At 42.4% G+C, this 26,679-nt stretch overlaps 2 protein-coding genes and 1 pseudogene across 9 annotated transcripts in view; 1 reads left to right on the top strand and 2 right to left on the bottom strand.

Moving 5' to 3' along the window:
* The window catches only part of ANKRD6 (ankyrin repeat domain 6), a 166,536-nt gene extending 150,107 nt beyond the window's left edge, over nt 1-16,429 (top strand). For all 7 annotated transcript variants that reach the window (XM_054021606.1, XM_054021601.1, XM_054021602.1 and 4 more), the window contains 10 exons: nt 698-796; nt 2,559-2,657; nt 2,893-2,970; nt 3,273-3,377; nt 3,726-3,863; nt 4,074-4,253; nt 6,811-6,963; nt 7,566-7,679; nt 9,565-9,892; nt 12,300-16,429. In XM_054021606.1, coding sequence (XP_053877581.1) covers nt 698-796; nt 2,559-2,657; nt 2,893-2,970; nt 3,273-3,377; nt 3,726-3,863; nt 4,074-4,253; nt 6,811-6,963; nt 7,566-7,679; nt 9,565-9,892; nt 12,300-12,871 — 1,866 coding nt within the window. In that variant the 3' untranslated portion in view covers nt 12,872-16,429. The remainder of the gene's footprint in view (nt 1-697; nt 797-2,558; nt 2,658-2,892; nt 2,971-3,272; nt 3,378-3,725; nt 3,864-4,073; nt 4,254-6,810; nt 6,964-7,565; nt 7,680-9,564; nt 9,893-12,299) is intronic.
* Nucleotides 35-26,023, bottom strand: LYRM2 (LYR motif containing 2). 2 transcript variants are annotated; one of them, XR_008444305.1, is made up of 4 exons: nt 25,937-26,023; nt 22,552-22,692; nt 19,993-20,165; nt 35-294 (listed from the first exon to the last, which is right to left on the bottom strand). XR_008444305.1 is itself a non-coding variant. In XM_054021613.1 (3 exons), the coding sequence occupies exons 1-3, from the start codon at nt 25,979-25,981 to the stop codon at nt 20,085-20,087; spliced, it is 267 nt and encodes an 88-aa protein (XP_053877588.1). In that variant the 5' UTR covers nt 25,982-26,023; the 3' UTR covers nt 19,956-20,084. The 2 variants fall into 2 exon arrangements, 1 of the variants encoding a protein (XP_053877588.1); XM_054021613.1 differs by lacking the exon at nt 35-294 and having other exon boundaries at nt 19,956-20,165.
* Nucleotides 20,822-20,938, bottom strand: LOC128835177 (U4 spliceosomal RNA; annotated as a pseudogene).
* Nucleotides 26,024-26,679: the final 656 nt, after the last annotated feature.

Genomic DNA, 26,679 nt, shown 5'->3' with positions numbered 1-26,679 from the left:
AAAATGAAAGATGTATATACATTGTTTTCTGCTGTTACATGCACCTGACTGCAAGCTATTCTTGGTTGCTCATTTTGAAGACATAGGATGGCCCCACCCGAATACTGTAATAGAAGTCTGCAGGTGGAGTCCTCCCCTGTGTTTGAAAAGTGGAAATCATAGAGAGTTCCGTAAGAGTCCAAGGAAATTCTTCAGAGACACTCCTCCAGGCTATGCACTGTGTGGGGGCTATCAAACCAAAGAACTTCATATAGTTTTGAATTTTCAAACTGCTTTCCTCTCTTTATTGGAGATCTGGCATAAAACAGGAACAAAACAAAAAAATTGGAGCTAGATATACATGAGTTTAAACATAGCAAAGCCTGCAAAAGAGCACAGTACTCTAAATGCTTGAGGCCTTGCATTTTGCATCCATTATAGAATTTCCATAGCTTCCTTGAGATACATCCTCTGCACTTCCCCATTGTACAACAACAGAAACAGTTACTTGGTTTCACTGGCTTTCCATACAGATTCAGAGGTAAAATTAGTATAAAGTAGCTAAGCCATTTGACCCCCAAAAACAATTAAGATGCTTCTATGTCATTCACCACATCTCCAGTTCAGTGTTAAATAGCTTATTTCATCCCCAAGCACCCTGACAAGCATTAGCTTTTCTATTGCGACTACATGCTTAGAGCTTTGTTTCTGTTTCCAGGCAGGAGATACCTGTTTGCACGTTGCTGCTCGTTATAATCACTTGCCCATCATTAGGGTACTCCTCAGTGCTTTCTGTTCTGTCCATGAAAAGAACCAGGTCAGTGCATGAACTATTCATTGCAGCCAGGCACCCTTTTTATAAGGCTAACAATTGAAATGAGGGACCATTGATCACATATGGGGCCCACTGTAAATACTCCCTTTTAATGTGCATTTCACTGTAATCTAAAGATGCCTGGGCTTCTAAGAATAGCCTTAAAGAAATGGTGTGCCCGTGGTTTGTTATCATTTCAGAACATGTTGCTGCATTTACATTTGTAATTTATAACATTTTCTATTTATTATGCTGTATAGAAATATATTTGTTTTTTTTTTTAAATGGGGAAGAGACGTGAACTAGTGGTTAGAGCAGGAGTCACTAGAAGTGATGACACAGGGCAAGACACTTCACCTCTTTGTGTCTCTGTTTACTCCTCGGTATAATAGGGATTATATTACCTGCCTTACAGAGGTGTAGTGAGGCAGAACTGATTAATGTTTGTAAGGTGATTTAGGATGCTCCATAAATGACATTTTTTATTAACATTTTGTGGTATATTCTCTATTTGTCCGGTCCTTATTGCTTTAGTGGGAAGCAAAAATGTGGAAAATTCAAGGAAAACTTGTGTTAAGTACAAAGCTACATGAGGACTAACCATCCAGGTTTATTTTATAGGGGAAACAATTGAATGATGCTCCTACTGAACAGCTCAGCTGGGTGGTACAACAGAATGGTTTAGTGCATTAAATTTTTTTTTAATAAATCTGCTAAGGAAAGTAAATTATATGGTACTTTACCAAACCATTTAATGTTACTGAGACACTTTCCATATATGGCATGGTGCAGGATCATACTTATGTTTTCTGATTTGTATGTACAATGTTGTTTTTCAAATGGAAAATATTACAGAAAATTGAATGGGTTTCAGCCACATTAAAGTGGCTATGCAATTTCATACATTAATATGCAATTTTGTTTTGGGGGATGAATTTAGTTGCTTGTGAGCTACTGAGTGATAATATTGACTAGGATTAGCATGGTGCAAGCAGAAACCATTCTGCCTGTACTCCACAATATTACTCAGACAGCCCTAAAGCTGACCTGTAACATGTTTGTCTTCAGTCCCAGATTCTCCTAAATTGTTGCTGGCAAGCATGTGTTATCTGTGGTTGCATGTGTTCAGTGGTACCCACATTGTTTTTCATTTGTACTTGCAGTACATGTTCAGAGGTGAAGTGAATGCTGTAGTGCTCTGACAATGTATATACTGTGTAGCCACTTAGGTAGCTATGTTCCAAGAGTTGTTTTAAGAAACATCAACATATCAAGTAAAAACCAAATTGTCTTGTTGCAGTTTATCCAAGCTCATTTTCCAGCTTGTCAATCTCAAGAAGTGGCTCACATGTTCATAACCACCAGGTCATCAAAGTCCAGATAATCAAACCTATACAACTGTCACAGAGGAGGATACACCATAACATTCTGCCCTCAGCAATGTTGCACCCCTGCATTTGAGGACATATTTGGGCCAAGCGCTTTTGGGTCTCCAGCATAATTTTCCTCTGTGAGCACATTCTCATGGATCGGTTAATTTAATAGGAATGTGGCTAATTCCAACCCTCACTGCCTTCCTCAAAATGATGTGATTTAGCCCAAATCTTAGTCTGCCTCTCTGTTGATCAGCCCTTATTAAAGTTCAGTTGTCATGTAATTACATTTGGACCTATGAACCATAAAGGGGCACAAGGAAACTGGAACTGCAGTACATACAAATCAAAGATGTCCGCTAGCATGCTGTATTCTACTTTGTATATTTCAGGCTGGCGATACTGCACTTCATGTAGCTGCTGCATTAAATCATAAAAAGGTGGTCAAACTCTTACTGGAAGCAGGGGCTGATGGGTCAATTGTCAACAATGTAAGTACAGGTAGAATTACTTTGATTCTTTATCTTAATGTTTCAAAGATATTTTCTGCAGATTTTTCAAATGTTGGCTGATAATATTTAGACAGTACCTATTAAGTAAACTAAAATGCTTGATTATTTTATACAAACACACACACAACTCTTTGACTTTAGGGTAGATATTTCAGCAATTTATTTTTTTTTATGCTAGTTGAAGGAAATAATGTATTTTTTTTTGTCTTTTCAGGCAGGTCAGACTCCTCTAGAGGTTGCTAGACAGCATAATAATCCTGACGTTGCGCTTCTCCTTGCTAAGGCACCACAGGTACATTATAAATGTCTTTATTAGTAACAAACCTCAGAGCACCCTTTGGCAGGAATGTTCTGGGATAGCTCCTGGAGTGCACACAGAGCTGCAGTTGGGTTCCAGACAATGTTGCTAGGGTTCTACCACCTTAAATGCCCACTTGAGTACTGATGCGCGGGGCAAACTAGAAGAATGTGTCCCCCTAAAAAGGCTCGGTGGAATAGCAAATAAATAAGCTTGTCTCATTACCCAATTTCTGTAATAGGACATCAGTGGAAAAAGTGATGATGTTATTGATTGGAAATGCTACCTTGCTTCAGGTCTTGCGCTTTAACCGTGGAAGAAGCCTTAGAAAGAAGAGAGAAAAGCTCAAGGAGGAAAGACGAGCTCAGTCTGTGCCAAGAGATGAGGTGGTGCAGAGCAAGGTACAGCCAAGCAATACCAGCTTAATGTGTTAAAAGGCAGGGAAGTCTGACCTAGTGATTACAATAAAATCCTCCAGTACTGAATTCACCTTTTGTGTAGCTGTGCAGCAGGCACCTGGAGAAACACACAGGTCCCTGACTGCAACCAATCCTATATGAGTTCCCAGCTTTATACTTTTTAGGGATGCTCAGAGCAAGGTATACTGTCAACCCTGGCCAGCGCAGTGCATCTTGCATTGCTGTTGAAGACCCTCTGGTGGTGATTCTGTGACTACTGTGCAAAACAATGTAAAATTAGGGATGTAGCAAAGACAAGCCCTCACAACTCCCTGTTTTTGTTTTAAATAGGGCAGTGTCTCAGCTGCTGAGGATACTCACAGCAGTGATCAGGTGCCTCAGAGGAAAGGAGATCTGAAAGATGAACCACGGTCAACTTCACCAGAGCCCAAAGGAAAGAACAACAAAAAGAAAAAGCCAAGAGAAAAGGTACCAATAAATTTAAAGTAACAGAGAGAGAGACTACTGTTAAATAATACAGAGTTCCCATCTCCTAGCTAAGGGGTAAGTACACCATCTCCCCGGCCTTCCCAATGCCCCCTGGTCTGAGACAGGAGTCAGCTGATTGTTTCAGATTCCAAGCAGCAGTCATTTATAGGGTTTTTTTTGGTAAATTGGGGAATGTTGTGTGTGTTTCAGATTTCAGCACTCTCAGACCCTGCTTCACCAACTGATCAGCAGACACTCCCTGGTCCCCAGCAGAGCTTACCTAAGCATCGTAGAAGTAAACATCGTTGCTCATCTCCACCACCCCCACATGAGTTCAGAGCCTACCAGCTTTACACGCTGTATCGTGGAAAGGACGGTAAAGTAATGCAGGTAAACAAGCTATCACCATCAAAAATCAGGGAAGTACAAGTGCGTAGTGGGATTTGAGCACAGTTAGGAAATGAAACAGAGATGGCCTTTGACTATGTTTTCAAGGGTATTATGTTATTAATTCTTCAGTTTGTTGTATGGGATTTACCAATATTTTAGAATGAAGTCTGGCACACAATAAGTTGGTTTTATGCATACCAAGTGGTGTATGTTTTGATAAATGAAGCATTTCCTATTTGTAGACAAGGTGCAAACAATGATTGAAAATGACACAAGAACCTTGCTAGTTTCCACTTTGGAATATTATTACCTATTTCCAGTAGGAAAAGCTAGAAGCTTTATAAATGAAAAGAAATGCACAGTCTCTGCTCTGAAGAGTTTACAGTCCAAACAGAAAGCCTGAATATGTGCAATACCTTTATGTTTCAGTTTCTTCTCTTTACTAAATTGGGTCTATTGGATTTCAAGAATTACTAGAGGCAGGGGTTTAACATATGTAAGGTTAGCCAAAATTCAGGGTCTTGCAGGCTGTTTCCTGAAGGAGAAATTGATGAGTCATTTCTTTGATACAGTTCTGCTTACTTACAAATAATGAACAAAGACCTTTCTCTGTGAACCCAGGAAGAATTACAGGCTTGCTGCTTACTTCTGTGTCTCCTTCTGTGGTGTTTCTCCGACTTTTTCTCAGGCATATCCCTCTACTAAAACAATATGCAGCAAAGCCCCTGCACCCATCTAGTTCTAATTCCTGAACAGCCTCCTATGTCCTTTTGTGTTGAGTAGAAGCTCCTATTATTTCAGCTACTTGGTTCCATAAAGATGCTTTAATAGCTTCTTAACAACTATCGTAAATGAAGGGGGGTGGTTATGCCCCTTCCCAATTTCACTGAGATTTAACCCAACCCATATGAAATAGAGCAGATTGGTTAGTGAACAGGGAACACCAAATCACATAAACTCACTGCACTTCAGACACTGTAATTTGCTAACCTCGTGAATGTGCAATGGATAGTCCGCCCATTTGTTGGACTTAGTATAGTTCCCCTAAATGTGAATGTGCAAATATTCACCTAAAGCCATTTTTAGAACAGCACAAAAGCATGCAATAAATTATCAAGTGATTCCCCTATTGAGATGTAAGCGACTTTGATCTGATGGGTCTATTCCAGCTAACTACTGCTGCTTTTATGCATACTGTACCAAGACACGTTCAGGAAAGCAGTGCTTCCCTCCTCTGAATCTGAACATAAACCTTTATTCTCCCTTGCTGTGCTTGGGGAATCATATATATCAGAAGGTAGGAATGGAATTTAACAGAAACTGAAGAGCATCTATTGCAGACATCAGATACTCTGTTGCTGTGATGGCCGGAGGCCTCAAGAAGTAGAAACTTTGGAGGAAGGATTGGAAAATTCCAGAGACAAGCACAGTGAGGACTATTCTAATGTTAGATGTCAGATTCAAGAAAGAAACCTGAGGCAGAGTTGTTGTTGTTTTATTTATTTCATTATTCTTGTGGTAGTGCCCAGGAAGAGCTGGGCAATTTCCATACGTTCAATAAGGGATGGTTCCTGCTGCCCCAAGAATCTCTCAGTCTAAGGACGGAGGTAGGCAAAGGTTAAGGGGGAAAGGAACAAGTAAGGATCTGCATACATGTCAGTTACATTTACTTATAGGCAGCCTGGCACAAGTGGGGCTTTGAGAGACTTAAATTTGGACGTAGCAGGGTTCTTGCTGATGAGCTCAGGGAGGCTGCAAGGAAGAAGGCAAGGAGATGAGTGTGTGAGAAGCTGCCAGCAGACAGATGAGGATGAGAGGAATGCTAGCGCAGTAAAGGGGGCTGTGCAATGATGTATATGAGATTTTAAATTGCAATTGAAGGAAACTGAGCAAAATGTTCAGGTTAAAGAAAAGTCAGAAGCCAAAACAAATCAGTTTTATAGCATCAAAAGCAAAACAACACCCAAAAACCAACAAATCCTCTCCCCAATTTTACCGCATGGTTAAGAATCATAACGTCAGGTCTCAGGCCCTAATCCTGCAATTGGATTTGCAAGATGGATCCTTGTTGCCCATCTGGAGTCTCAGGCTGGGTCTACACTACCTGCCTGAATCGGCGGGTAGAAATCGACCTCTCGGGGATCGACGCTCTTACTCCACCAGCGGAGGTGGGAGTAAGCGCCGTCAACGGGAAGCCACAGAGGTTGATTTTGCCGCCGTCCCTACAGCGGGGTAAGTCGGCTGCGATACGTCGAATTCAGCTATGCTATTCGCGTAGCTGAATTTGCGTATCTTAAATCGACCCCCCCCTGTAGTGTAGTTGTAGCTCAGTGAAGTCAACAGTGCTCCATGCAGATCAGATTGCAGAACTACAGCCTAAACCACTCCCAAACAAAATATACTTCATATACCTATTTCCTTCTTCATGCAGGACAGCAGTACCAAAGCAGATTAGCTAGGGGGCAGGAAGTTCAAATAGAGAAGAAGTAGTGAAAATGTACTGTTTCTGAGTGTTAATAGGACAGGGATAAATAATTGCTATTCCTTATGCTCTCAGGCCCCAATAAATGGATGTCGTTGTGAGCCACTGATTAATAAACTGGAGAATCAGCTGGAGGCAACTGTGGAGGAGATAAAAGCTGAGTTTGGGACAGTGCAGGATAAGATGAATATCAAGCTGGGCCAGATGGAAAACAAAACTCAACATCAAGTAAGAAAATGGTCCAGAGATAGCATGCTATTAATGTTAGAAACATGATTAAGTCTCAGTAAATATTTTCATTTTCATAGTGTGTGTGTATATACTCTCTCTCTCTGTGTCTCTGTATGTGTGTGTGTGTGTGTGTGTGTGTGTGTGTGTATATATATATAAATCTAATTCATACCTTTGACCTTTAAACTATGATGTTCCACAGGGAGATCTACTGTTACAAGCCAGAGTCCTGAGAAGAATAGTAGTTAAAATAAACTGTACAGGTGACTTCTGTGCTCACTTTGCATAGTGAATCTGAACTGTTTAGCTTCACTTTTGGGGTCTGATAGACTAAAGACAATGCTGCAGCTGTTGGGATTCAATGAAGGGAATGTTTAAATTATCATGCATTAAATTTCAGTGAAAACAAGTCTTTAATTACTTTTAATTATATAGCTTTGTGAATGCCCCCCCCCCCCCCCGTAAGCAAGTTCTAATACTAGTTGACACTGTTCCTAGAAATAAAGGGTGAGAGTCAAAAGATTCATGATAATTTATCAGACGTACATTGATTTTTTCCTAACGTGGTCATTTGAACTGAGCTTTGTGTTCTACCACAGCTCCGTGTTTTAGATAAGTTAATGGCTGAGAGGCTGTCTGCAGAGAGAACAGAGTGCCTTCATCGCCTTCAACAGCATGCTGAGCTCGAAAAAAATGAGGGAGAGAAACGGCAGGTATGGGAGGAACAACTGTTCCACACAATTAACATAAATAAGTAGCACTCAGGGATGGATTAGTTCAAAAGTTTGGTTCCAGTAAGCACTTAAATGTCTGGATGCTTATCTGGCCATCTGAAATATTTAAAGTGGACTTTAAAAGGTTATTTTGGTGGGGAGTGGGGTGCAGAGTTTCCAGAAGTCAGGAAGGTAAAATCTGATCTGAGCTCCGACAACTTAGGGTTAGGTGTATGGAAACTTTTAACAAAGACTTTTTTTCCTTAAAATAATCACTGGAAGTTTTAACAAAACAACACTTTGAACAATTTGACTCAAGAACATCCCTTTTAACTTTTACTCTCTTGATCCTGGTGGTCATTTTATTAGTTCTTCTGTCACCAGAGTGGCTTTTGGATAGATCAAGCCTGATTTTTTTAATGTAAAATTTTTTTAAAAGGAATTTTAAGCCTTCTTTCTACAACCTAGAAAAGATACTCTACTTTTTCCTCCTTAGGTGATCTTTTCACCCTATGCTGAAATGATCTCCCTCTTCCCTTCCTCAAACACTCTCTTCCTTGATCTGTCTCTGCCCTCTTCCTCTGAAAAACACTTTCATGGAGAGAGGCAGAAGACTGCAGTCTCTTCCCTGTTCCATTATGGCAATACCACACTTTTCCCAAATTGAGCATTGCTGCAAATAAGCCACTATTACTTAAGATTATTTCTTTAATAGCATACTGGAACAGATATTGTTGTCCTCTTGCAGATACCCATCTGCTGTTTTGAATCCATCTCTTGGGTACAAACTCCCCACAAACATGCTAGTAAAGTTCTACTTGCAAACTCACCCACGGCTAGTAACTCTCTTTTGATAGGGAAGTAAAAACAACTAGGTATTTTCATTATGAAAATCCAGATAAGAGTAGAGAAATACATTTCATACCTGTACTGGTAGATTTTCATGACACAACTTTGCAAAGCTGCCATAAACAAGAATAGGGGCATAATAGTAAAATAACTAGTGCCCAGATCTGCCTATAGAGACAGGGATGATAATCTCAATTTAACCTGTTGATCTGTCTCTCATCCCCAAAACCACTTTATCCAGAGAAAGTACTTCAGAGGCAGAAATAACAATTAGAGCTGCCCCAAGCTTTATAGCAAGAGGCATGTGTATCAAATTGTCTTCCCTACTTGCTGGTCTCTGAGTCTTCTCCATAGAGACTGAAGAAGCCTCAATCTTCTAATACTCCAAAAGAAAGGAGATTGAGTGATCCATAACAGGCAATCTGAATTATATTTAACAAGCATAATATTTATTCTTGTTCTATTAGGGCCTGATTCAGTCAGTGGAAAGACTCCCATTGAATTCAGTAGATTTTGGATTAGACCCTTAGTAAACTGCCATAGTGCCATATAAATAACAGGCAAACAGAAGTATATGGGGAGTGTTCTTCTTTCTATATAATTCAGTTCTTACTAAATTTTTTAAATGTTTATCGGCAAATGCCTTCTAATACTAAGCATTTTTGTAACCTGAAAACCAGTGGTTGATTATAAATTAGTCTGTTATCTGTTCTTCTAGCACTAAAACAAGAGAAACACAGAGATCAGAGGTAGCACCATTGTCCCCAAAAACCCAATAGTGTTTGATATAGACTTTTTTCTCCAACCACTGTCTTGTAAAACTGTAACATCAGTGTATAAATGTTGTTTATGCCACTATCATTTACTGTGATGTGTAGTGATTGTCCGTGAGGGTTGCTGTTGAAACAGTAACTTTACTATGGCACAGGCACATTACATTGAGCTTCATCGTTGATAGACTGAAGATTGTACCTGGAGTAACACATACTGACTTAAAATCTGGCCACTTGGAACGAAAATTTTTTTTCTTTCACAGATTTCCTTGGTGGATGAATTGAAAACCTGGTGCATGTTAAAGATTCAGAATCTGGAGATGAAGCTTTCTGGAGATTCTAGATCTTCAAGACCAAAATCAACTCTGTCCACTTGTGAGTCCCTCACAGAGACCCTGGATACAGAGAACCTCCATAGTGCGAAGGACTGTAAAACTAACCAGAGCCCACCACAGTCAGAGGACTCACAGCAGCATTCCTATATCACACTTCAGAATAGTCTCTCAGAAGACATGGGAAGGAGTAGAGGCCAGACATCAGAACAAAGCTTTGGAAAGCATTATTTTGCTGTTGAACAAGACACTGCATCAGGTATAATCTTGTTAGACATTTAGCTGTAGTATTCAAAGGCATGTGCTGATTAACAGGGGAAGCTTTCAGAGAATAAAAATGCCAAGATTACTTAACTTCAGTGGTATGCTTTCCTTCCCATCATCAATACCTCTCTTCCCCCATCTCTATACATTCTGGTTAAAACAAGGCAACCACCAAAGTTTCAGGGCTTAGTTGGCAGGGATTTACCTCATTATCTTTTCTTGACCCTGCCATCTTATTATATCTTTCTTGGCAAATCCTCAGCTGGTGAAAATAGATGTAGTTTCTACTACTTTCAGGGACAGTGGAGGGCTGGGTTTGCTCCCAACCCAGGGTCTTACATGTAAGAATGCACTGAATTGTCACATTTCCACTGAATCAACTATATTGTATTTATTTTATTGGTGCATGGACCCTATTCCCATATGTATAAGCTATTCTTTTACGGTTTATCTATCCCAACTCCATACACACTTTTTGTTCATCCTTCCTTTTTTCTCCCTTGATGATCACCATAGGAGTACATTCCATTCTTGAAGAACATATGGTTTTCTGATTCTAATATTACTGCATGAACAGCTTGCTAAGTGTAGTCGCACTAGCACACACTAACCTAAGGACCAAAAGCCTGATCTCTGTGATGTCTGATCTTGCTGGCCTACAGAAAAGGCATCCTGTGATCATGCCTCAAGTTACATTCTCGGGCAAGCAGACTGCATTTTGTTCCGAACAAATGTGTGTGTTAAGTCGCAAGCCTATGAATTTATCCATAGGAAGAAGTGATATATAAGTAGGACTGTCAAGCGATTTAAAAAAAATTAACTGCGCTTAATCACACTGTTAAACAATAGCATGCCATTTATTTTAAATATTTTTGGATGTTGACTACATTTTCAAATATATTAATTTCAATTACAACACAGAACACAAAGTGTATAGCGCTCACTTGGTATTTTATTTTTTATTACAAATATTTGCGCTGTAAAAAACAAAAAAATGGTATTTTTCAATTCACCTCATACAACTACTGTAGTGTAATCTCTTTATCATGAAAGTTGAACTTACAAATGTAGAATTATGTACAAAAAAACTGCATCCAAAATAAAACAATGTAAAACTTTAGAGTCTACAAGTCCACTCAGTCCTACTTCTTGATCAGCCAATCACTCGGACAAACAAGGTTGGTTACAATTTGCCAGAGATGATGCCAGAGGTTCTGTTTGATAACGATACAAAGCAGTGTGGACTGACGTGTTCATTTTCATCATCTGAGTCAGATGCCTCCAGCAGAAGGTTGATTTTCTTTTTTGATGGTTTGGGCTCTGTAGTTTCCGGATCAGAGTGTTGCTCTTTTAAGATTCCTAAAAGCATGCTCCACACCTCATCCCTCTCAGATTTTGGACGGCACTTCAGATCCTTAAACCTTGGGTCGAGTGCTGTAGCTCTTTTTAGAAATCTCACATCGGTACCTTCTTTGTGTTTTGTCATATCTGCTGTGATAGTGTTTTTAAAAAGAACATGTGTTGGGACATCATCCGAGACTGCTATAACATGAAATATATGCAGAATGCAGGTAAAACAGAGCAGGAGATATGCAATTCTCCCTCTAAGGAGTACAGTCACAAAATTTAATTTACGCTTTTTTTTTTTTTTTTTTTAAAGAGCATCATCAGCATGGAAGCGTGTTCTCTAGAATGATGGCCAAAGCATGAAGGGGCATATGAATGTTTAACATATCTGGCACGTAAATACCTTGCAACGCTGGCTACAAAAGTGCCTTGCGAACGCCTGTTCTCACTTTCAGGTGTCACTGTAAATAAGAAGCAGGCAGCAGTATCTCCCATCAATGTAAACAAATTTGTTTGTCTTAGCGATTGGCAGAATAAGAAGTAGGACTGAGTGGACTTGTAGACTCTAAAGTTTTACACAGTTTTGTTTTTGAGTGCAGTTATGTAACCAAAAAAACGCTCCATTTGTAAGTTACACTTTCACAATAAAGAGATTGCACTTCAGTACTTTTATGAGGTGAATCGAAAAATACTATTTCTTTTATCATTTTACAGTACATATATTTGTAATAAAAAATAATATAAAGTGAGCAGTGTGCACTTTGTATTCTATGTTGTAATTGAAATCAATATTGAAAATGTAGAAAAACATCCAAAAATATTTAATATATTTGAATTGGTATTTTAAGTGCAATTAATCTTTTTGAGTTAATTGCATGAGTTAACTGTGATTGACAGCCCTAGATATAAGACAATATATTATAAACGTCTACAAAATGTATAGCATGGTATATAGGAAATCTTGGCCTCCCCCAATCCTCAGAACAACGGGAGTTTCTCTCTCAATATTTGCATAAGTCTGCTCAGAACTCTCATATGCTTTTTTTAATTTATAGGTGCAGAGCAACAAATGACAGCTGCTGGTCCAGCTCCTTCTGCAGTCCCTCAAGTTGTTAGGCGTAAAGACAAAGCTTTTAGCTCCACTGCTTTCGACAGGTTCCAGCAGGAAGAACCATTGTCAGAGCATTCAGGTTCCAAATTAAGACATGTTAAGGTACAAACTGCTTTGCACCCCTTGACTGAATTTGCAAAGACTGAGCAACAGAGTGGCTACTTCATAGACAAAGGAACTCAAACAAAGAAGTCTGGCAAAAGTGGGCAGTCAAGACAAAGGCCCCAGCAACACACAGTAACACATCATACCCAGCCACAGCAACCATCCGCTCTGCCTGGAGATCAACCAGCAGCCCCTCAGATCAAAGACACTTCACAAGCTTTGGAGATTACTCAGTACTTTTTTGAGGCTGTTTCCACTCAAATGGAAAAGTGGTATGAGCGGAAGATTGAAGAAGCCCAGTGCCAAGCTAATCAAAAAGCACAGCAAGACAAAGCTGCACTCAAGGAGCATATTAAAAGTTTAGAAGAGGAGCTCAATAAATTAAGGACTAAGGTGCAAAAAGAAAGCTAGCGTCAAGGAAACAGGTGCAGGCATGGAAATTGAGGAATTAGTTTTTATGTGAACAGCAGTGTTGCTGATTTGGGGATCTATTAGTATGTAGAATATTGCACCCAATACTTACAAATATAAAAACTGCCTCTTTTTAATGAGATGTAATTTTAGAATTTAGAAGTTCCAGAAATACCAGGATCAAATATCCAAAAAGACACTGTCCGTGTAGTCATAACAGTAAGTCTCTGCAGATGGGACATTCTCATGAGATACATTTTACCATGATCCCATACAATTTTACAGTCAGAGATAAGAATTGCCAGGTACTTCATCATCAGGTACCAATAACCCAAATCACATTCTGAAGGGAGAGTTTCCCATTTCCTTGTAGGTCACAAAAATCACCCAATGGAAATGGTTTTGTTAGAAATAAGTTACTTGTTTACAGAAGCTTCCCACTGATACTTTCCTTTGCCTTGGGTTTGCATTTTTCAAGCATATTATAACTTTGACTTCTCTTTAATTATTGTTTGAATAGTTATTGCAGGTTACATGATTAGTGAAGGTATCTATTCAAGTAACCTTATTGAAAAGTTGTAATTTCTTATATCAGATGAGTGGCAAATATTTTACTAAGTCCCCACTATGTTTTATGAGCAGCAGTACATTCATAGGCAAGACTCTTCCTCTGAGATGCCTAAATTCCAATTTTCTATAGGAGCATGAAACACATAGACCCAGCGTGAATTCCTGGCTCCACTGAAGTAAATGGCAAAACTCCCATTATCTTCAGTAAGGCCAGGATTTCACTCCAAATGACTTGCCTAGAATGTTGTCTCTAGCACCTCTTAAGTGACCCCCTCTTTCTTTTGCTTTCCCATGTCCATTTCTCTTTAAGTGGGGGGGGGAGAGAATTAGAGACCTTGTATGTCCATTGTTTTCTAAAGGGAAATCCATTCCAGACCACCACATCTTTTGTCATAAAATGAAAACTTTGATGGATAGAAAATTCCCCACTGTGAACTGCTATTGAGAATCTTTCACCTTATTATTTAGTATTTATATTGCAGTAGTATCGGAAGGCCTCAACCGTGTTGGGCCCCAATTCTACTCAGTAATGTACAAGACAGTTGCAGCTCTATGCCTCTAGGGCTTCGTGCTTTAATCTAGTAGGAGACTCCAGAAGATACTGATAATAGGGACAAGGTTATTTAACAGAGATCATGATAGCCCAGGAACAGCTATCCTAAATCATTCCACTGAAAAAACTGTTGTTTTCCTTGGCATAATATTGCAAACAAGCAATCTCTTGACACTGGAAATCAAGATGAACAAAACATACTTTACAGTATTGTAAACATAATGTTAACTCTTTAGAAATCGAGCTTGTATCTTTTTAGTAAATGTATAAAGCAAAGAAAATTGTATTATATTACAGTATTTTTAATTCCTATTAATGCACTATTAAGACAAGTACAGTATAGCTGTAGTAATGGGGATATTTGTTAGTGCTAATACTTTGACTTCAGTAGTCAAAAATAAAGAATTAGACATTTTCGTATGTTTACAACTTTTTTAAGTCAATTGTTTAAGCTACTGTAGGAATGCAGAGGCATGTTGTCTATTTAATTTTTGTATCATCTTGATAAAAAGTGAATGTTTTTGCATAGTAATAAAACATAAATGTTGCTCAGAAAGCTATTTTTCCTGTGTTTTCTAGCTTTACAGAGTTGATCACATTGAAAACTGTAGCTAGAGAGTAGGAAATGAGAGGCAGTTTAAAATAATAAATACAGAGGAACCAGGGCTGTCAAGCAATTAAAAAAATTAATCGCATCATTAATAATAGAATACCATTTATTTAAATATTTTTGGATGTTTACTACATTTTCAAATAACACAGAACGCAAAGTGTACAGCGATCACTTCATATTTATTTTTGATTACAAGTATGTGCACTGTAAAAAAAAAAAAAAAAAAACAAGAAATTCACCTAATACAAGTACTTTAGTGCAATCTCTTTATCATGAAAGTCTACTCAGTCCTACTTCTTGTGCAGCCAATCGCTCAGACAAACAAGTTTGTTTACATTCGCAGGAGATAATGCTGCTCACCTCTTATTTACAATGTCACCAGAAAGTGAGAACAGGCATTTGCATGGCACTTTTGTAGCCAGCATTGTAAGGTATTTACATGCCAAATATGCTAAATATTCATACGCCCCTTCATGCTTCAACCACCATTCCAGGCATCCATGCTGATGACAGGTTCGGCTCAATAACAATCCAAAGCAGTGTAGACCGACGCATGTTCATTTTCATTATCTGAGTCAGAAGCCACCACCAGAAGATTGATTTTCTTTTTTGGTGGTTCGGGTTCTGTAGCAATTGGCTGACCAAGAAGTAGGACTGAGTGGACTTGTAGGCTCTGCAGTTTTACATTGTTTTGTTTTTGAGTACAGTTGTGTAACAAAAAAACCCCTACATTTGCAAGTTGCACTTTCATGTCAAAGAGATTGTACTACAGTACTGTATGACGTGAATTGAAAAATACTATTTCTTTATAATTTTTAGAGTGCAAATATTTGTAATAAAAATATACACTTTGATTTCAATTACAACACAGAATACAATATATATGAAAATGTAGAAAAACATCCAAAATATTTTATTAAATTTCAATTGGTATTCCATTGTTGGACAGTGCGATTAATCACAGTTAAAAAAAATTAATTGCAGTTTTAATCGACAGCCCTAGTGGGAGGTTGAAGTGTTCTCCTAGAGGTTTTTGTATATTGCCATTCCTAATATCTGATTTGTGTCCATTTAACCTTTTACATAGGGTACTATTTTTCTGGGGGCAGCTGGCAGCTTGTTGCCGGGAGGGAGGAGGAGAAAGGCTTTACTGTGAGTCAGAGAGCTTCACTAATCATGGTTGTCACTACTCTCATCACCTGTTGGGACTGCCACATCATTTTCCTGAATCTGAATGATGTCCTGATCTGATCAGACAAGTAGAGGGAGCCAGATGACATCACCTTCAGAGGGTCAGGTAAATCCTGAGCAACAGCTAGGATATGAACCTGATGTTCCTAATATTACTCCCTTCCTATGTGTCAGTGCCTCCTTATTTCTTCTACCTCTTTTTGCCTTCTGTCTCCTAAGAGACCAGCTTAGCCAGCAAAAACAAATCTACCCTTGCAATATTGCTGTAAACCTGTGACCAAAGAGGCAAGCTAAAAACAAGATTGATTGAGATTACCAGAATGGCTAATAAATTTCTGGTCTATGCCAGTGGTTTTCTAGCAGCTAAAGTGCAAGCAAGGAACAAACTGAAGCTGCAATTGATAATCTTCATGGATCTTTTCTACCTCCCACTGGCTGTGTTTATTTTAAGTGTGTTGGTTGGACTTCACCATCAATGCCTCAGAAGTTGCCAGCTAAATCTGACTTTTCAAGCAAAGACTATCAAGCAAAGTTTTTCTCTAGACAGAAAAAAGGAAGTTTTCAAAACAAAGTGTAAAATGTTTTAACTGATTTTCCTTTTTTTGTGAATGTAATAAATGGTTAAAAGGTTTGTGTGATAATTGTTACTGCAGGAGTAGGCCAGCATAAATTTATATAAAGCACAATTAATTTAGTGTTATAAAAGAGTTCTAGTACATTTTAAATCCTGAGCTCCACACTGTAAAAGGGACAGAGATTAATGACAAGCTGATCTTGTTGGCAGAAATTAAAGCGACACCAACTTGAAAAAAAAAAATCACACTTCCTTATCCCTTAAGGTTACTGTAACTGAAGAAGACAAGTTAAAATGAAGGGGAAAAAATCTTATCTTACTCAGTTTCACTATTGTGTTGAGAGTGCATGTTGTGTGTTTATTTTTTGTATTGTGGTAGCTCCTAGAAGCACCACTTACAGACTGGGACCTCACAGCCTCAACAAGGACAATCCCAGCCCCAACGAGCCTACAGTGTTATGTACAATACAAAAACATTAGGTGATACAGACAGAAAAAGACAAGGAAACAATTAGACAATATTGATCAGCATGATCTGTAAGAATCCTGCAGCAGTGTGCAGACAAAGAGGGGGGTGGGGAGACTTGGCCTTTGATGGTGGTATACTCAGGCTCTGCTCAAAAAGGCCCTTCTAATCATCAAGGAAGCAGATTGTTTGTTTTTTAAAGAACTGAAGAAAAAATCTGAGCTCCCGACTGGGGAGCCTAGTCCCCGGCCCCTCCCCTGCAGCCACGCTCTCGCTGGGCAGCATGGGGAGCGCAGCTGGCTCTGGCCGGGTGTCGTGGCTGCGAGCTCCTGCTGCTGGTAAGGGGTTGGGGGGGTTGGGTAAGGGAGCGGGGGATTCTGGGGGACAGTTAGGGAGGAGGGGGCAGTTGGATGGGGCGGGAGTGGTCAGCGGATGTGGAACAGGGAGGGTTGGGAGTGGGAGTCCCAGGGGGCGGGAATGTGGATAGGGGCTGGGAGGGCAGTCAGGGGACAGGGAGCAGGGGAGGTTGGATAAGAGGGTGGGATCCCCGGGGACAGGGGGTGATCGACAAGGAGCAGGGGTGGTTGGATGGGTTGGGAGTGCTGAGGGGGGCAGGCAGGGTGTGGGATGTGGGAGGGGGCGGGGGCCAGGCTGTTTGGGGAGGCACAGCCTTCCTTACCCCGCCCTCCATACAGTTGCACAACCCCAATGTGGCCCAAAGTTTGCCCACCCCTGCTTTAAAAAATCCACAGGAGCAACCTCTCGACACAAACCGAGAGCTGTCTAATCCAGTGTCTTGTCTTTGGTAGTAGGCAGAACCAGAGCCTCAGAGAGAGGCTCAAGAAACCCCATAGACAACAATTCTGGAATATAGCCTAACTATAGGAGAAATTTCTTTCTAACAGCCCATCAGTCAGCCAGTGGTTGGGTAACCAGCCTTGTGAAGTTTTTCAACCAAGTCTGCAGGTATAGCTTTGAAGAAACTTGGTCTGCTGCTTGTTAGAACTGAACCAAGACATACTAGCTGGCAGCTGTGTACATCTGTTGTTTGGGTATATAGCTATTTACATTCCGAGAAACTCAACCTCCTTTACTTTTGAAATTGAAATAAACAAATTATGTTGCCATTCATGTGGGAAATACAACATGAGGAAGGAAAGGAAGGGCCACAACATGTGATTGCAGAGCCATTGGCCATTATCTTTGAAAACTCATGGCGATCGGGGGAGGTCCCGGATGACTGGAAAAAGGCTAATGTAGTGCCCATCTTTAAAAAAAGGAAGGAGGAGGATCTGGGGAACTACAGGCCAGTCAGCCTCACCTCAGTCCCTGGAAAAATCATGGAGCAGGTCCTCAAGGAATCAATTTTGAAGCACTTAGAGGAGAGGAAGGTGATCAGGAACAGTCAGCATGGATTCACCAAGGGCAAGTGATGCCTGACTAACCTAATTGCCTTCTATGAGGAGATAACTGGGTCTCTGGATGAGGGGAAAGCAGTGGATGTGTTATTCGTTGACTTTAGCAAAGCTTTTGTTATGGTCTCCCACAGTATTCTTGCCAGCAAGTTAAAGAAGTATGGGCTGGATGAATGGACTATAAGGTGGATAGAAAGCTGGCTAGATCATCGGGCTCAACAGGTAGTGATCAACGGCTCCATGTCTAGTTGGCAACCGGTTTCAAGCGGAGTGCCCCAAGGGTTGGTCCTGGGGCCGGTTTTGTTCAATATCTTCATTAATGATCTGGAGGATGGCATGGACTGCACTCTCAGCAAGTTTGCAGATGATACTAAACTGGGAGGAGTAGTAGATATGCTGGAGGGTAGGGATAGGATACAGAGGGACCTAGACAAATTAGAGGATTGGGCCAAAAGAAATCTGATGAGGTTCAATAAGGACAAGTGCAGAGTCCTGCACTTAGGACAGAAGAATCCCATTCACTGTTACAGACTAGGGACCGAATGGCTAGGAAGCAGTTCTGCCGAAAAAGGCCTAGGGGTTACAGTGGATGAGAAGCTGGATATGAGTCGACAGTGTGCCCTTGTTGCCAGGAAGGCTAACGGCATTTTGGGCTGTATAAGTAGGGGCATTGCCAGCAGATCGAGGGACGTGATCATTCCCCGCTATTCGACATTGGTGAGGCCTCATCTGGAGTACTGTGTCCAGTTTTGGGCCCCACACTACAAGAAGGATGTGGAAAAATTGGAAAGAGTCCAGCGGAGGGCAACAAAAATTATTAGGGGGCTGGAGCACATGACTTATGAGGAGAGGCTGAGGGAACTGGGATTGTTTGGTCTGCAGAAGAGAAGAATGAGGGGGGATTTGATAGCTGCTTTCAACTATCTGAAAGGGGGTTCCAAAGAGGATGGATCTAGACTGTTCTCAGTGATACTTGATGACAGAACAAGGAGTAATGGTCTCAAGTTGCAGTGGGGGAAGTTTAGGTTGGCTATTAGGAAAAAAACTTTTTCACTAGGAGGGTGGTGAAGCACTGGAATGGGTTACCTAGTGAGGTGGTGGAATCTCCATCCTTAGAGGTTTTTAAGGTCAGGCTTGCCAAAGTCCTGGCTGGGATGATTTAGTTGGGAATTGGTCCTGCTTTGAGGTCCCTTCCAACCCTGATATTCTATGAATATACTTTTTCAGTTTGTTCTACTTTATGTAACATGTGAACACTTGTCAGTATAATCATAAGAGGTATTTCTTAATTTGGCAATAACCATATCCTAGGTTAAATTCTCTCTCATCATTAAGGTTTATTCAATCATGGTTAAAGACACTACCTCAAACAATAAACTGGATCAAGTTATCACCTACACCTGAGAAATTTTCTTAGTATTTTGAACACATTTATTATGAAACAGAAAGTTCAGGAGTTTGGGACTTTAGAGACGACTCCCATAAGATTGTAACATTTAGAACTAATGTAGAAAACAAACAGAAAATACATTAAAACCAGATTTTTGTTTTTCTTTCGCACTGCTGCTGTTATTCAGTACTTCCTGCTTCTCTCTCAGTAAGTATTATGCCACACTTTTGATTATTTGAACAAATATGGCACAAGTAATTTGTCTATGATTGTCAAATATTCAGGGTAACAGACTCAAAAAGAGAAAGGAAATAATGGTATTGTACTGTATTCCACCTTGAAACATTACCGGTATCTTAGCATAAGATGAGGTGCTACATCCTGGAGAAAGTACTGTACTTCCCACAGTGGATGAAAGTCCATTGGCTCTCAGAATTAAGATTAGGAGTTTGCCAGCTGAAGTGTTCTTTCAAGCTCCCGAAGCTGCATGTTGCCCTGAGTAATCATCATCCTAATTGCATCCTGTAAAGTGAAATGGAATCTGTTGGGCTGAACACCTATATTATAACACACAACAATATACAGCTTTTTGCCAGAGTTGCTGCATTTTTCACTCAATTTGTTTGCCTGAGTCAATGGCATGCAATAAAGCATTCAGTCTCTAAAACAATGAAGACCACACAATATGTTCATCATTGTGATAGGTGAAGCAACTCTCTCTCACCAACAGAAATTGGTCCAATAAAAGACATTACCTCACTCACCTTCTCTCTCTAACATCCTGGGACCGACACGGCTACAACACTGCATATATTAATTTGCCAGTCATTTTTCCACAAGTTCTTAACAGTGCCATTGGGAGTTATTCCTGTGGCTTAAAAGTCAGTGGAAAAGTTTCTTTGATTCAAAATCTAACTAAATTAGTATTTTCTTTATACATCCATGTCCTTTCCAATGTTTCTGTGAATAAATGGTAAGAACCACAGATGTGCATTGTAGAGAGGAATTTTTAAGAGATAAATGGTGTGGACATTCTTCTGGAATTCTGTATATCACTTAGTCTGCATAATTCCAGCCAGTAATTCCTTAATACTGACTAGGAAAGGTGCACAGCTGGCAAGCAGGGGCGTAGAAATGTTTGAGAAAAGGTGAAGTTTTCCCCACCCATTGCCATTTCCTATACAGATATCAAGTCAAATTTGTTTTGTTCAGTCTAAATTAATAAAGTTTTCAATTAGCAATAATCGCGCCTCGGATTAACCTCATTGGCTACGATACTGCCACTGCGCAAAGCTAATTTAAATATAACCCCAACAGATATCATAAAAAGGCAGGCCCGGCCTTAGTAAACTTATAATTGCTCTCCACTATTCAATACAAAATTGTAAAATTAATAGTTTTGTCTGATTCTTATTTCAAGCAAGCAGTTTTTGTTTTGTTTTTTAATTCCAATTTACTCAATTTAAGGAATCAGAAAAAAAGATTATTCACAAGCAAGAAAGAAAAGAAGGGATAGTGTTGACAGTTTTCATAGATTCCAAGGCCAGAAGGGACCATTGTGATCAGCTAGTCCGACCTCCTGTATAACACAGGCCATAAAACTTCCCCAAAATAATTCCTAGAGCATATCTTTTAGAAAAAACATCCAATCTTGAGTTAAAAATTGTTGGTGATGGGAGAATCCACACTGATCCTTGACAAATTATTCCAATAGTTAATAACCCTCCCTGTCAAAAATGTATGCTTCAGTTCCAGTCTGAATTTGTCTAGTTTGAACTTCCAGCCATTGGATTGTGTTATACCTTTCTTTGCTAGGTTGAAGAGCCCATTATTAAATATTTGTTTCCTGTGTATATACTTATAGACTGTAATCAAGTCACCCTAACCTTCTCTGTGTTAAACAAAATAGACTGAGTCTATCACTGTTTTCTAATCTTTTAATCATTCTCATGGTTCTTCTCTGAACCCTCCCCAATGTATTGTATCGCTTTTGTATAAACATTACCTGTTTTAGAATAATCAACAAAATAGATTCCAAAAACAGGTGTTACAGAAGGCTTGGTGCAGTTAAAAAAACAAAGCATATGACAAACCATAATCTGTAGCACTAAGAATGCTGCCTAGGGTTACCATACGTCCGGATTTTCCCGGACATGTCCGGCTTTTGGGGGCTCAAATCCCCGTCTGGGGGGAAATCCCCAAAAGCCGGGAATGTCCGGGAAAATCGGGAGGGAGGGAGGGAGGGCTTGGCCGGGGCCTCTTTGGCTGGGGTCGGCGGTGCGGGGCCGGTGCGGGGCCGGGCCGGGGTCACGGGGCCGGGGGCATGGTGCCGGGCCGGGAGCCGGGCCGGGCGCGCGGTGCCGGGCCGGGGGCGCAGTGCCGGGCTGGGGGCCAGGCCGGGCCAGGGTCGCAGTGCCGGGCCAGGCGCGGGGCCGGGCGGGGAGCCGGGCGCGGTGCCGGGCCCGTGGGGCCGGTCCGGGCCGGGAGCCGGTCTGGGGTCGCGGGGCCGGGAGCCGGTCCGGGCCCGCGGTGCCGGGGTCGCAGGGCCGGGCCGCCGGGGGCCGGCAGTGCTGGGCGGGCCGGGGGTGGTCGGCCGGGGGCCAGGGCCGGCACCCCAGGGCCCGAGCCGACCCAGGCTGGAGCCGCTGGGGGGCCAGCCTGGGCCGCGCCTCCTCCCCCCACACTCCCCCTTACCTGCTTCAGGCTTCCCGCGAATCAAATGTTCCCGGGAAGCAGGGGAGGGGGCGGAGACTTTGGGGAGGGGGTGGAGTTGGGGCGTGGGCGGGGCTGGGGGCGGGTCCGGGGCCCCGTGGAGTGTCCTCCATTTGGAGGCACAAAATATGGTAACCCTAATGCTGCCAAGTATATAAAAGGCATTGCTATGAGGCTGCTGCCTCTGATTCCTCACCTCATCTGTTGCATCTTTATTTCTTTTGAATTCTTCCCTTGCCCACTCCTTTAGATAGTGCCGATCAGTTTCAGTAGGTACCTGACGAATAGCCTGCAGAATTCTTCTGTATAACTGAAGAACCTGCTGCCTTCTCAAGAACTGCAAAGAATAGGGGAAATGCCTGTTATATCTGCTGCAACAGTGGTCTCCAGTCAAAGAAAGGTTTTTTTAAAACCTTTATAGAGTTTTAATCCAAATACCACCTGGAAATTAAATGAACCAAGAGAAAGTACCTGCAATGCAAGTTTAGTCTATAAGAAGCTTAAAATTTAGAAGAAAAACAGAGTAAATTTTAAATTTGAATGATCTAATCTGAGCTGGGCTATTGGAATAGAGCAGGGTTCTCAAACTTCATTGCACTGGGACCCCTTTCTGACAACAAAAATTACTACACGCCCCAGGAGGGAGTACTGAAGTTTGAGTCCACCCGAGCTCCACCACCCTGGAAAGGGGGGCCAAAGCCGAAATCCCAGGGCTTCAGTCCCAGGCAGGGGGCCTGTAACCTGAACCCTGCCGCTCAGGGCTGAAGCTCTGGGGCTTTGGCCCCAGGTGATGGGGCTCAGGCTTTGGCCTTGGGCCCAAACAAGTCTAAGTCAACCTGGTGACTCCATTAAAATGGGGTCCTGACCCACTTTGGGGTCCCAACCCACAGTTTGAGAACCACTGGAATAGAGGGAAATCTGTAAAAAGGACTAGAAATTCCCATGATTAGCTAGATTGCAAAGCGCCTAGTCATACACCAGGGCCCCATTGTGCCCTCTATAAACACAACAGAAAGATGGTCCCTGCTCCACACATCTTACAGTCTATGGCCTGGTCTACATATAGCTTTTGCACCAATATAACTATTTCAGTTAGGAGTGTGATTTTTTTTTTTTTTACTGACATCACTATATTTAGGCTTGGGAGGATCAGATTTGTCTTGGTAAATGTCGATTTCACTAAACATACACAAATCAATAAAAAATATTTCCATTTATAATCAAAATGTAAGGATAGGCAAAGAAAAATACTGCTTGAGAACTTATTAGAGGTTAATTTAAAGATATTTACATTGTATATTTTGACAATTTATGTTTTAAAGATTATAAAGCGTTAACCTTTTGAATATCAATGTCGACTGTCTTTAAATAACACCTGTCTGAACCCCTCCTAATTCCCCACAACTGTGAAAAATGAAATAGCCTAAAATTTAAAAAAAAATGCTTAAAAATAAACATTGACGTTATCCATCAAAATTATTAAAAAAAAAATCAAATTCTGCCAAGCCTAGTTATACTGGTATAACCCTAGTGTGGATGCAGTTTTACCAGTATAAAAGTACATTACACTGGTACATCTTATTCCCCATCCTATGTGGAATAGGTATATCAGAACTACATTATCCACACTTACTTAGGGGGGTTATACTACTTTATACCAGTATAACATTTTCACAGACAAGCTCTAAATACAAGACAAGAGACAACAAACAGATACAGACAGAGGGGGGAGCTCAAAAAAATTAAGCATTACAGCAAAAGAGAGGTGCAATTGCGAATGTTTATGGAGTGTGCCTCCCATGCATGAGGCAGCATGGGAGAAAGCACAAAGAAGCTTCTTTGAGAATTTAACAAGTGAATGATTAAGGTTGGCATCACTGACAACAGAAGCAGGAGTCAACCTCTCTATAGCCTATGAGAGTCAACAGGTAATGTGGGGACTGAAAATGGAGAAGAGGGAGCCGGGGGAGGGGGCATGGTCAAAGTGATGTGCTAGGAAAATGATCCTTGCAGCAGCATTCTGAATGGATACAAGCAGGGCAAGGTTGCCTTTCTCAAGGCCAGAGAAGAGGATGTTGTAGTGATTTGGATTACAAATTTTAACTGTGTGGATGCTTAGGAAAGGCTGTATGTTAAAGATATTCTGCAAAAATAATTGGGAAGATTTATACACAGCTTGAATGTGAGACTCCAGATAGAAGGCAGAGTCAAAGATCACCAAATTCTGACAAGGAGAACTGTGGTGGTATATCCACAGTGCTTGAGAAATAGGGAAGGGGGGGAGGGGAGAATATGAGCTGTTTTGGCCACACTGCCAACTGGATGTTCATGAGATGTCAATGACAGAATCTGAGATTTTAGTTTGGACAGAAACCGACAGGTCTGGAGTGGAGATGCAGATATCAGAGTTGTAGAAATTATAGCTGAATGGGAGAAGGGAAAGGAGGGGAGCTCTGTGAAACCCACACAGAAAATTGGGGTGGGGGGAATTAGAAGGATTCTTCAAACAACATGCTGAAGGAGCAATTAGAGAGATGAAAGAATCAGGAAAGGACTCAGTCATGAAAGCCAAAACAGGTCAGATTTCCAGAGGAAGAGCACAGTTGACAGTGTCAAAAACTGCTGTGAGGTGGAGGAGGAGATGAAGCACTGTTTCTGAGCTTTGTTCAAGGAGGGGGCATTAGAGACTTTGGCCATGTCTATACGTACAGAGAGCTCTCCCGTCAGTATAGTAAAACCACCTCTATGAGTAGGGCCGGCTCTAGCATTTTTGCTGCCCCAAGCAGCAAAAAAAAAAAAAGCTGCTATGGCGATCGGTGGCAGCTCTACCGCCGCTTCATTCTATGGCCGCGATTCAGCGGCAGGTCTTTCGCTCGGAGAGGGAGTGACGGTCCCACCGCCGAACGTGCCGCCCCCCTCTTCATTGGCCGCCCCAGGCACCTGCTTGCTACGCTGGAGCCGGCCCTGTCCATGAGCAGCAGAAGCTATGCTGGTGGTAGAAGCGCTCCCGCCAACATAATGCTGTGCACAGGAGTGCTTACGATGGTGTAAGTTATGTTGCTTGGGGGTGGTTTTTTCACACCTCTGAGCAAGGTAAGTTTTGCCGACATAGGCTAGAGTGGAGACAAGCCGTTGGCAGGCGCTGTTTCAGTGGAGGGCAGCAGGCTCAGGATGGAAACGGAGGGGAGACCACTGACGTCCAGCTGGCGCCGTGGGTGCTTAGCCCGACTGACAATTGGGCCAAGCCACTCACCCACGGTCCCCCCCAAGCGGCGCAGCAGAGTCTCTGGCGCTGCCAACTGCCCCCATCGTTCCGCTCTGAAAACCCCGGGGCTTGGGCCAGTCACCGGGCCGTGCCCGTCGGGCTCTGACCCAGGTGTCAGGTAACAGGGGCAGCAGCTCTCCCGCCTCTGGCCCGCAGCCGCTGAGCCCAGCCCCCCGGTCCCTGCACACGGTAACGGGCAGCGGCCCCGGGGCGAGCGCTGGGCCAGGCAGGGCGCCATCGTCCGGCCCCCAAACAGCGGGGGCTGAAGCCGGCAGCAGCGACTCCCTCAGCCTGCACTGCGGCCCCCGGCCGGTACCTGCTTCAGCGTCAGCGCTGCCGGAGGCAGCCGGGACGCGGCCATGACACCGACCAGGCCCTGGGTGCGCGCGCAGCCCCGCCTCCGCCGCCCGCCCTCGGGGGTCCCTGGGCCCCGCCCCGCCCGCGGCTCTCGCGGGAAGCGGCGGCGGCCAGAGCCGGGTCCCGCTGGTCAGGCGGGGGCGGGAGGGATTTGAGGCCTGGCCCCGGAGAGCGGCAGCGGGAAACGTGCGGGTTCCGGGCCGCCCAGCGCCGGCGCCAGCTCCTGGGGGTGCCCCCGGGGAAGGAGCCGCGCAGTGTCCCCCGCCGGCCGCCTGCCCCAGCGGGTTTGGGCTAGTAGGGGCCCAAGCCCGCCCCCGCTTGGCATCCGCACAGGCTGTCGCAGTGACCCCCCCCATGGGTGGCACTGCCAAGGTGGGAGGGTGGCTGAGAGGCTGGGCCTGATAAATTAACACATGGGGGGAGGTCTCCTTTCCTTAGGCCATGGGATTAGGGAGGTGAATGACTCAGCAGGCTGCAACTAGGATGTGTGCATTAAATTAGTAAAGAGGTTAGTAGATTAGAAAGACACTGTCTGAGCCAGCTAAGATAAAAGGGAGAACACCCAGGGCACTAGTTCCTGTGAACTAGATGAATTAGGAATGTAAAGGTAGAGTACTGAGCATAGAAAGTGTGGACAGAGCTTGCTGCATAGGAGGGATTGGTTCCTGCAAACGAACCAAGCCAATCTAAAAATGTGTAATG

This window comes from Malaclemys terrapin, chromosome 3 (assembly GCF_027887155.1).
Source record: "Malaclemys terrapin pileata isolate rMalTer1 chromosome 3, rMalTer1.hap1, whole genome shotgun sequence".
Classification (NCBI taxonomy): Eukaryota; Metazoa; Chordata; order Testudines; family Emydidae; genus Malaclemys; species Malaclemys terrapin.
The sequence above is the reverse complement of the archived record's forward strand: the minus strand, read 5'-3'. Positions and strand labels throughout refer to the sequence as shown.

Bases quoted from the DNA above. Each gene is read 5' to 3' on its own strand.
- LYRM2 (XM_054021613.1), bottom strand. From the start codon at position 25,981: ATGGCCGCGTCCCGGCTGCCTCCGGCAGCGCTGACGCTGAAGCAG. The intron at 22,693-25,936 runs GTACCGGCCGGG...TATTCTTTGCAG, and splicing joins CAGCGCTGACGCTGAAGCAG to TTCTTGAGAAGGCAGCAGGT. The intron at 20,166-22,551 runs GTGAGGAATCAG...TTCACTTTACAG, and splicing joins ATAAAGATGCAACAGATGAG to GATGCAATTAGGATGATGAT.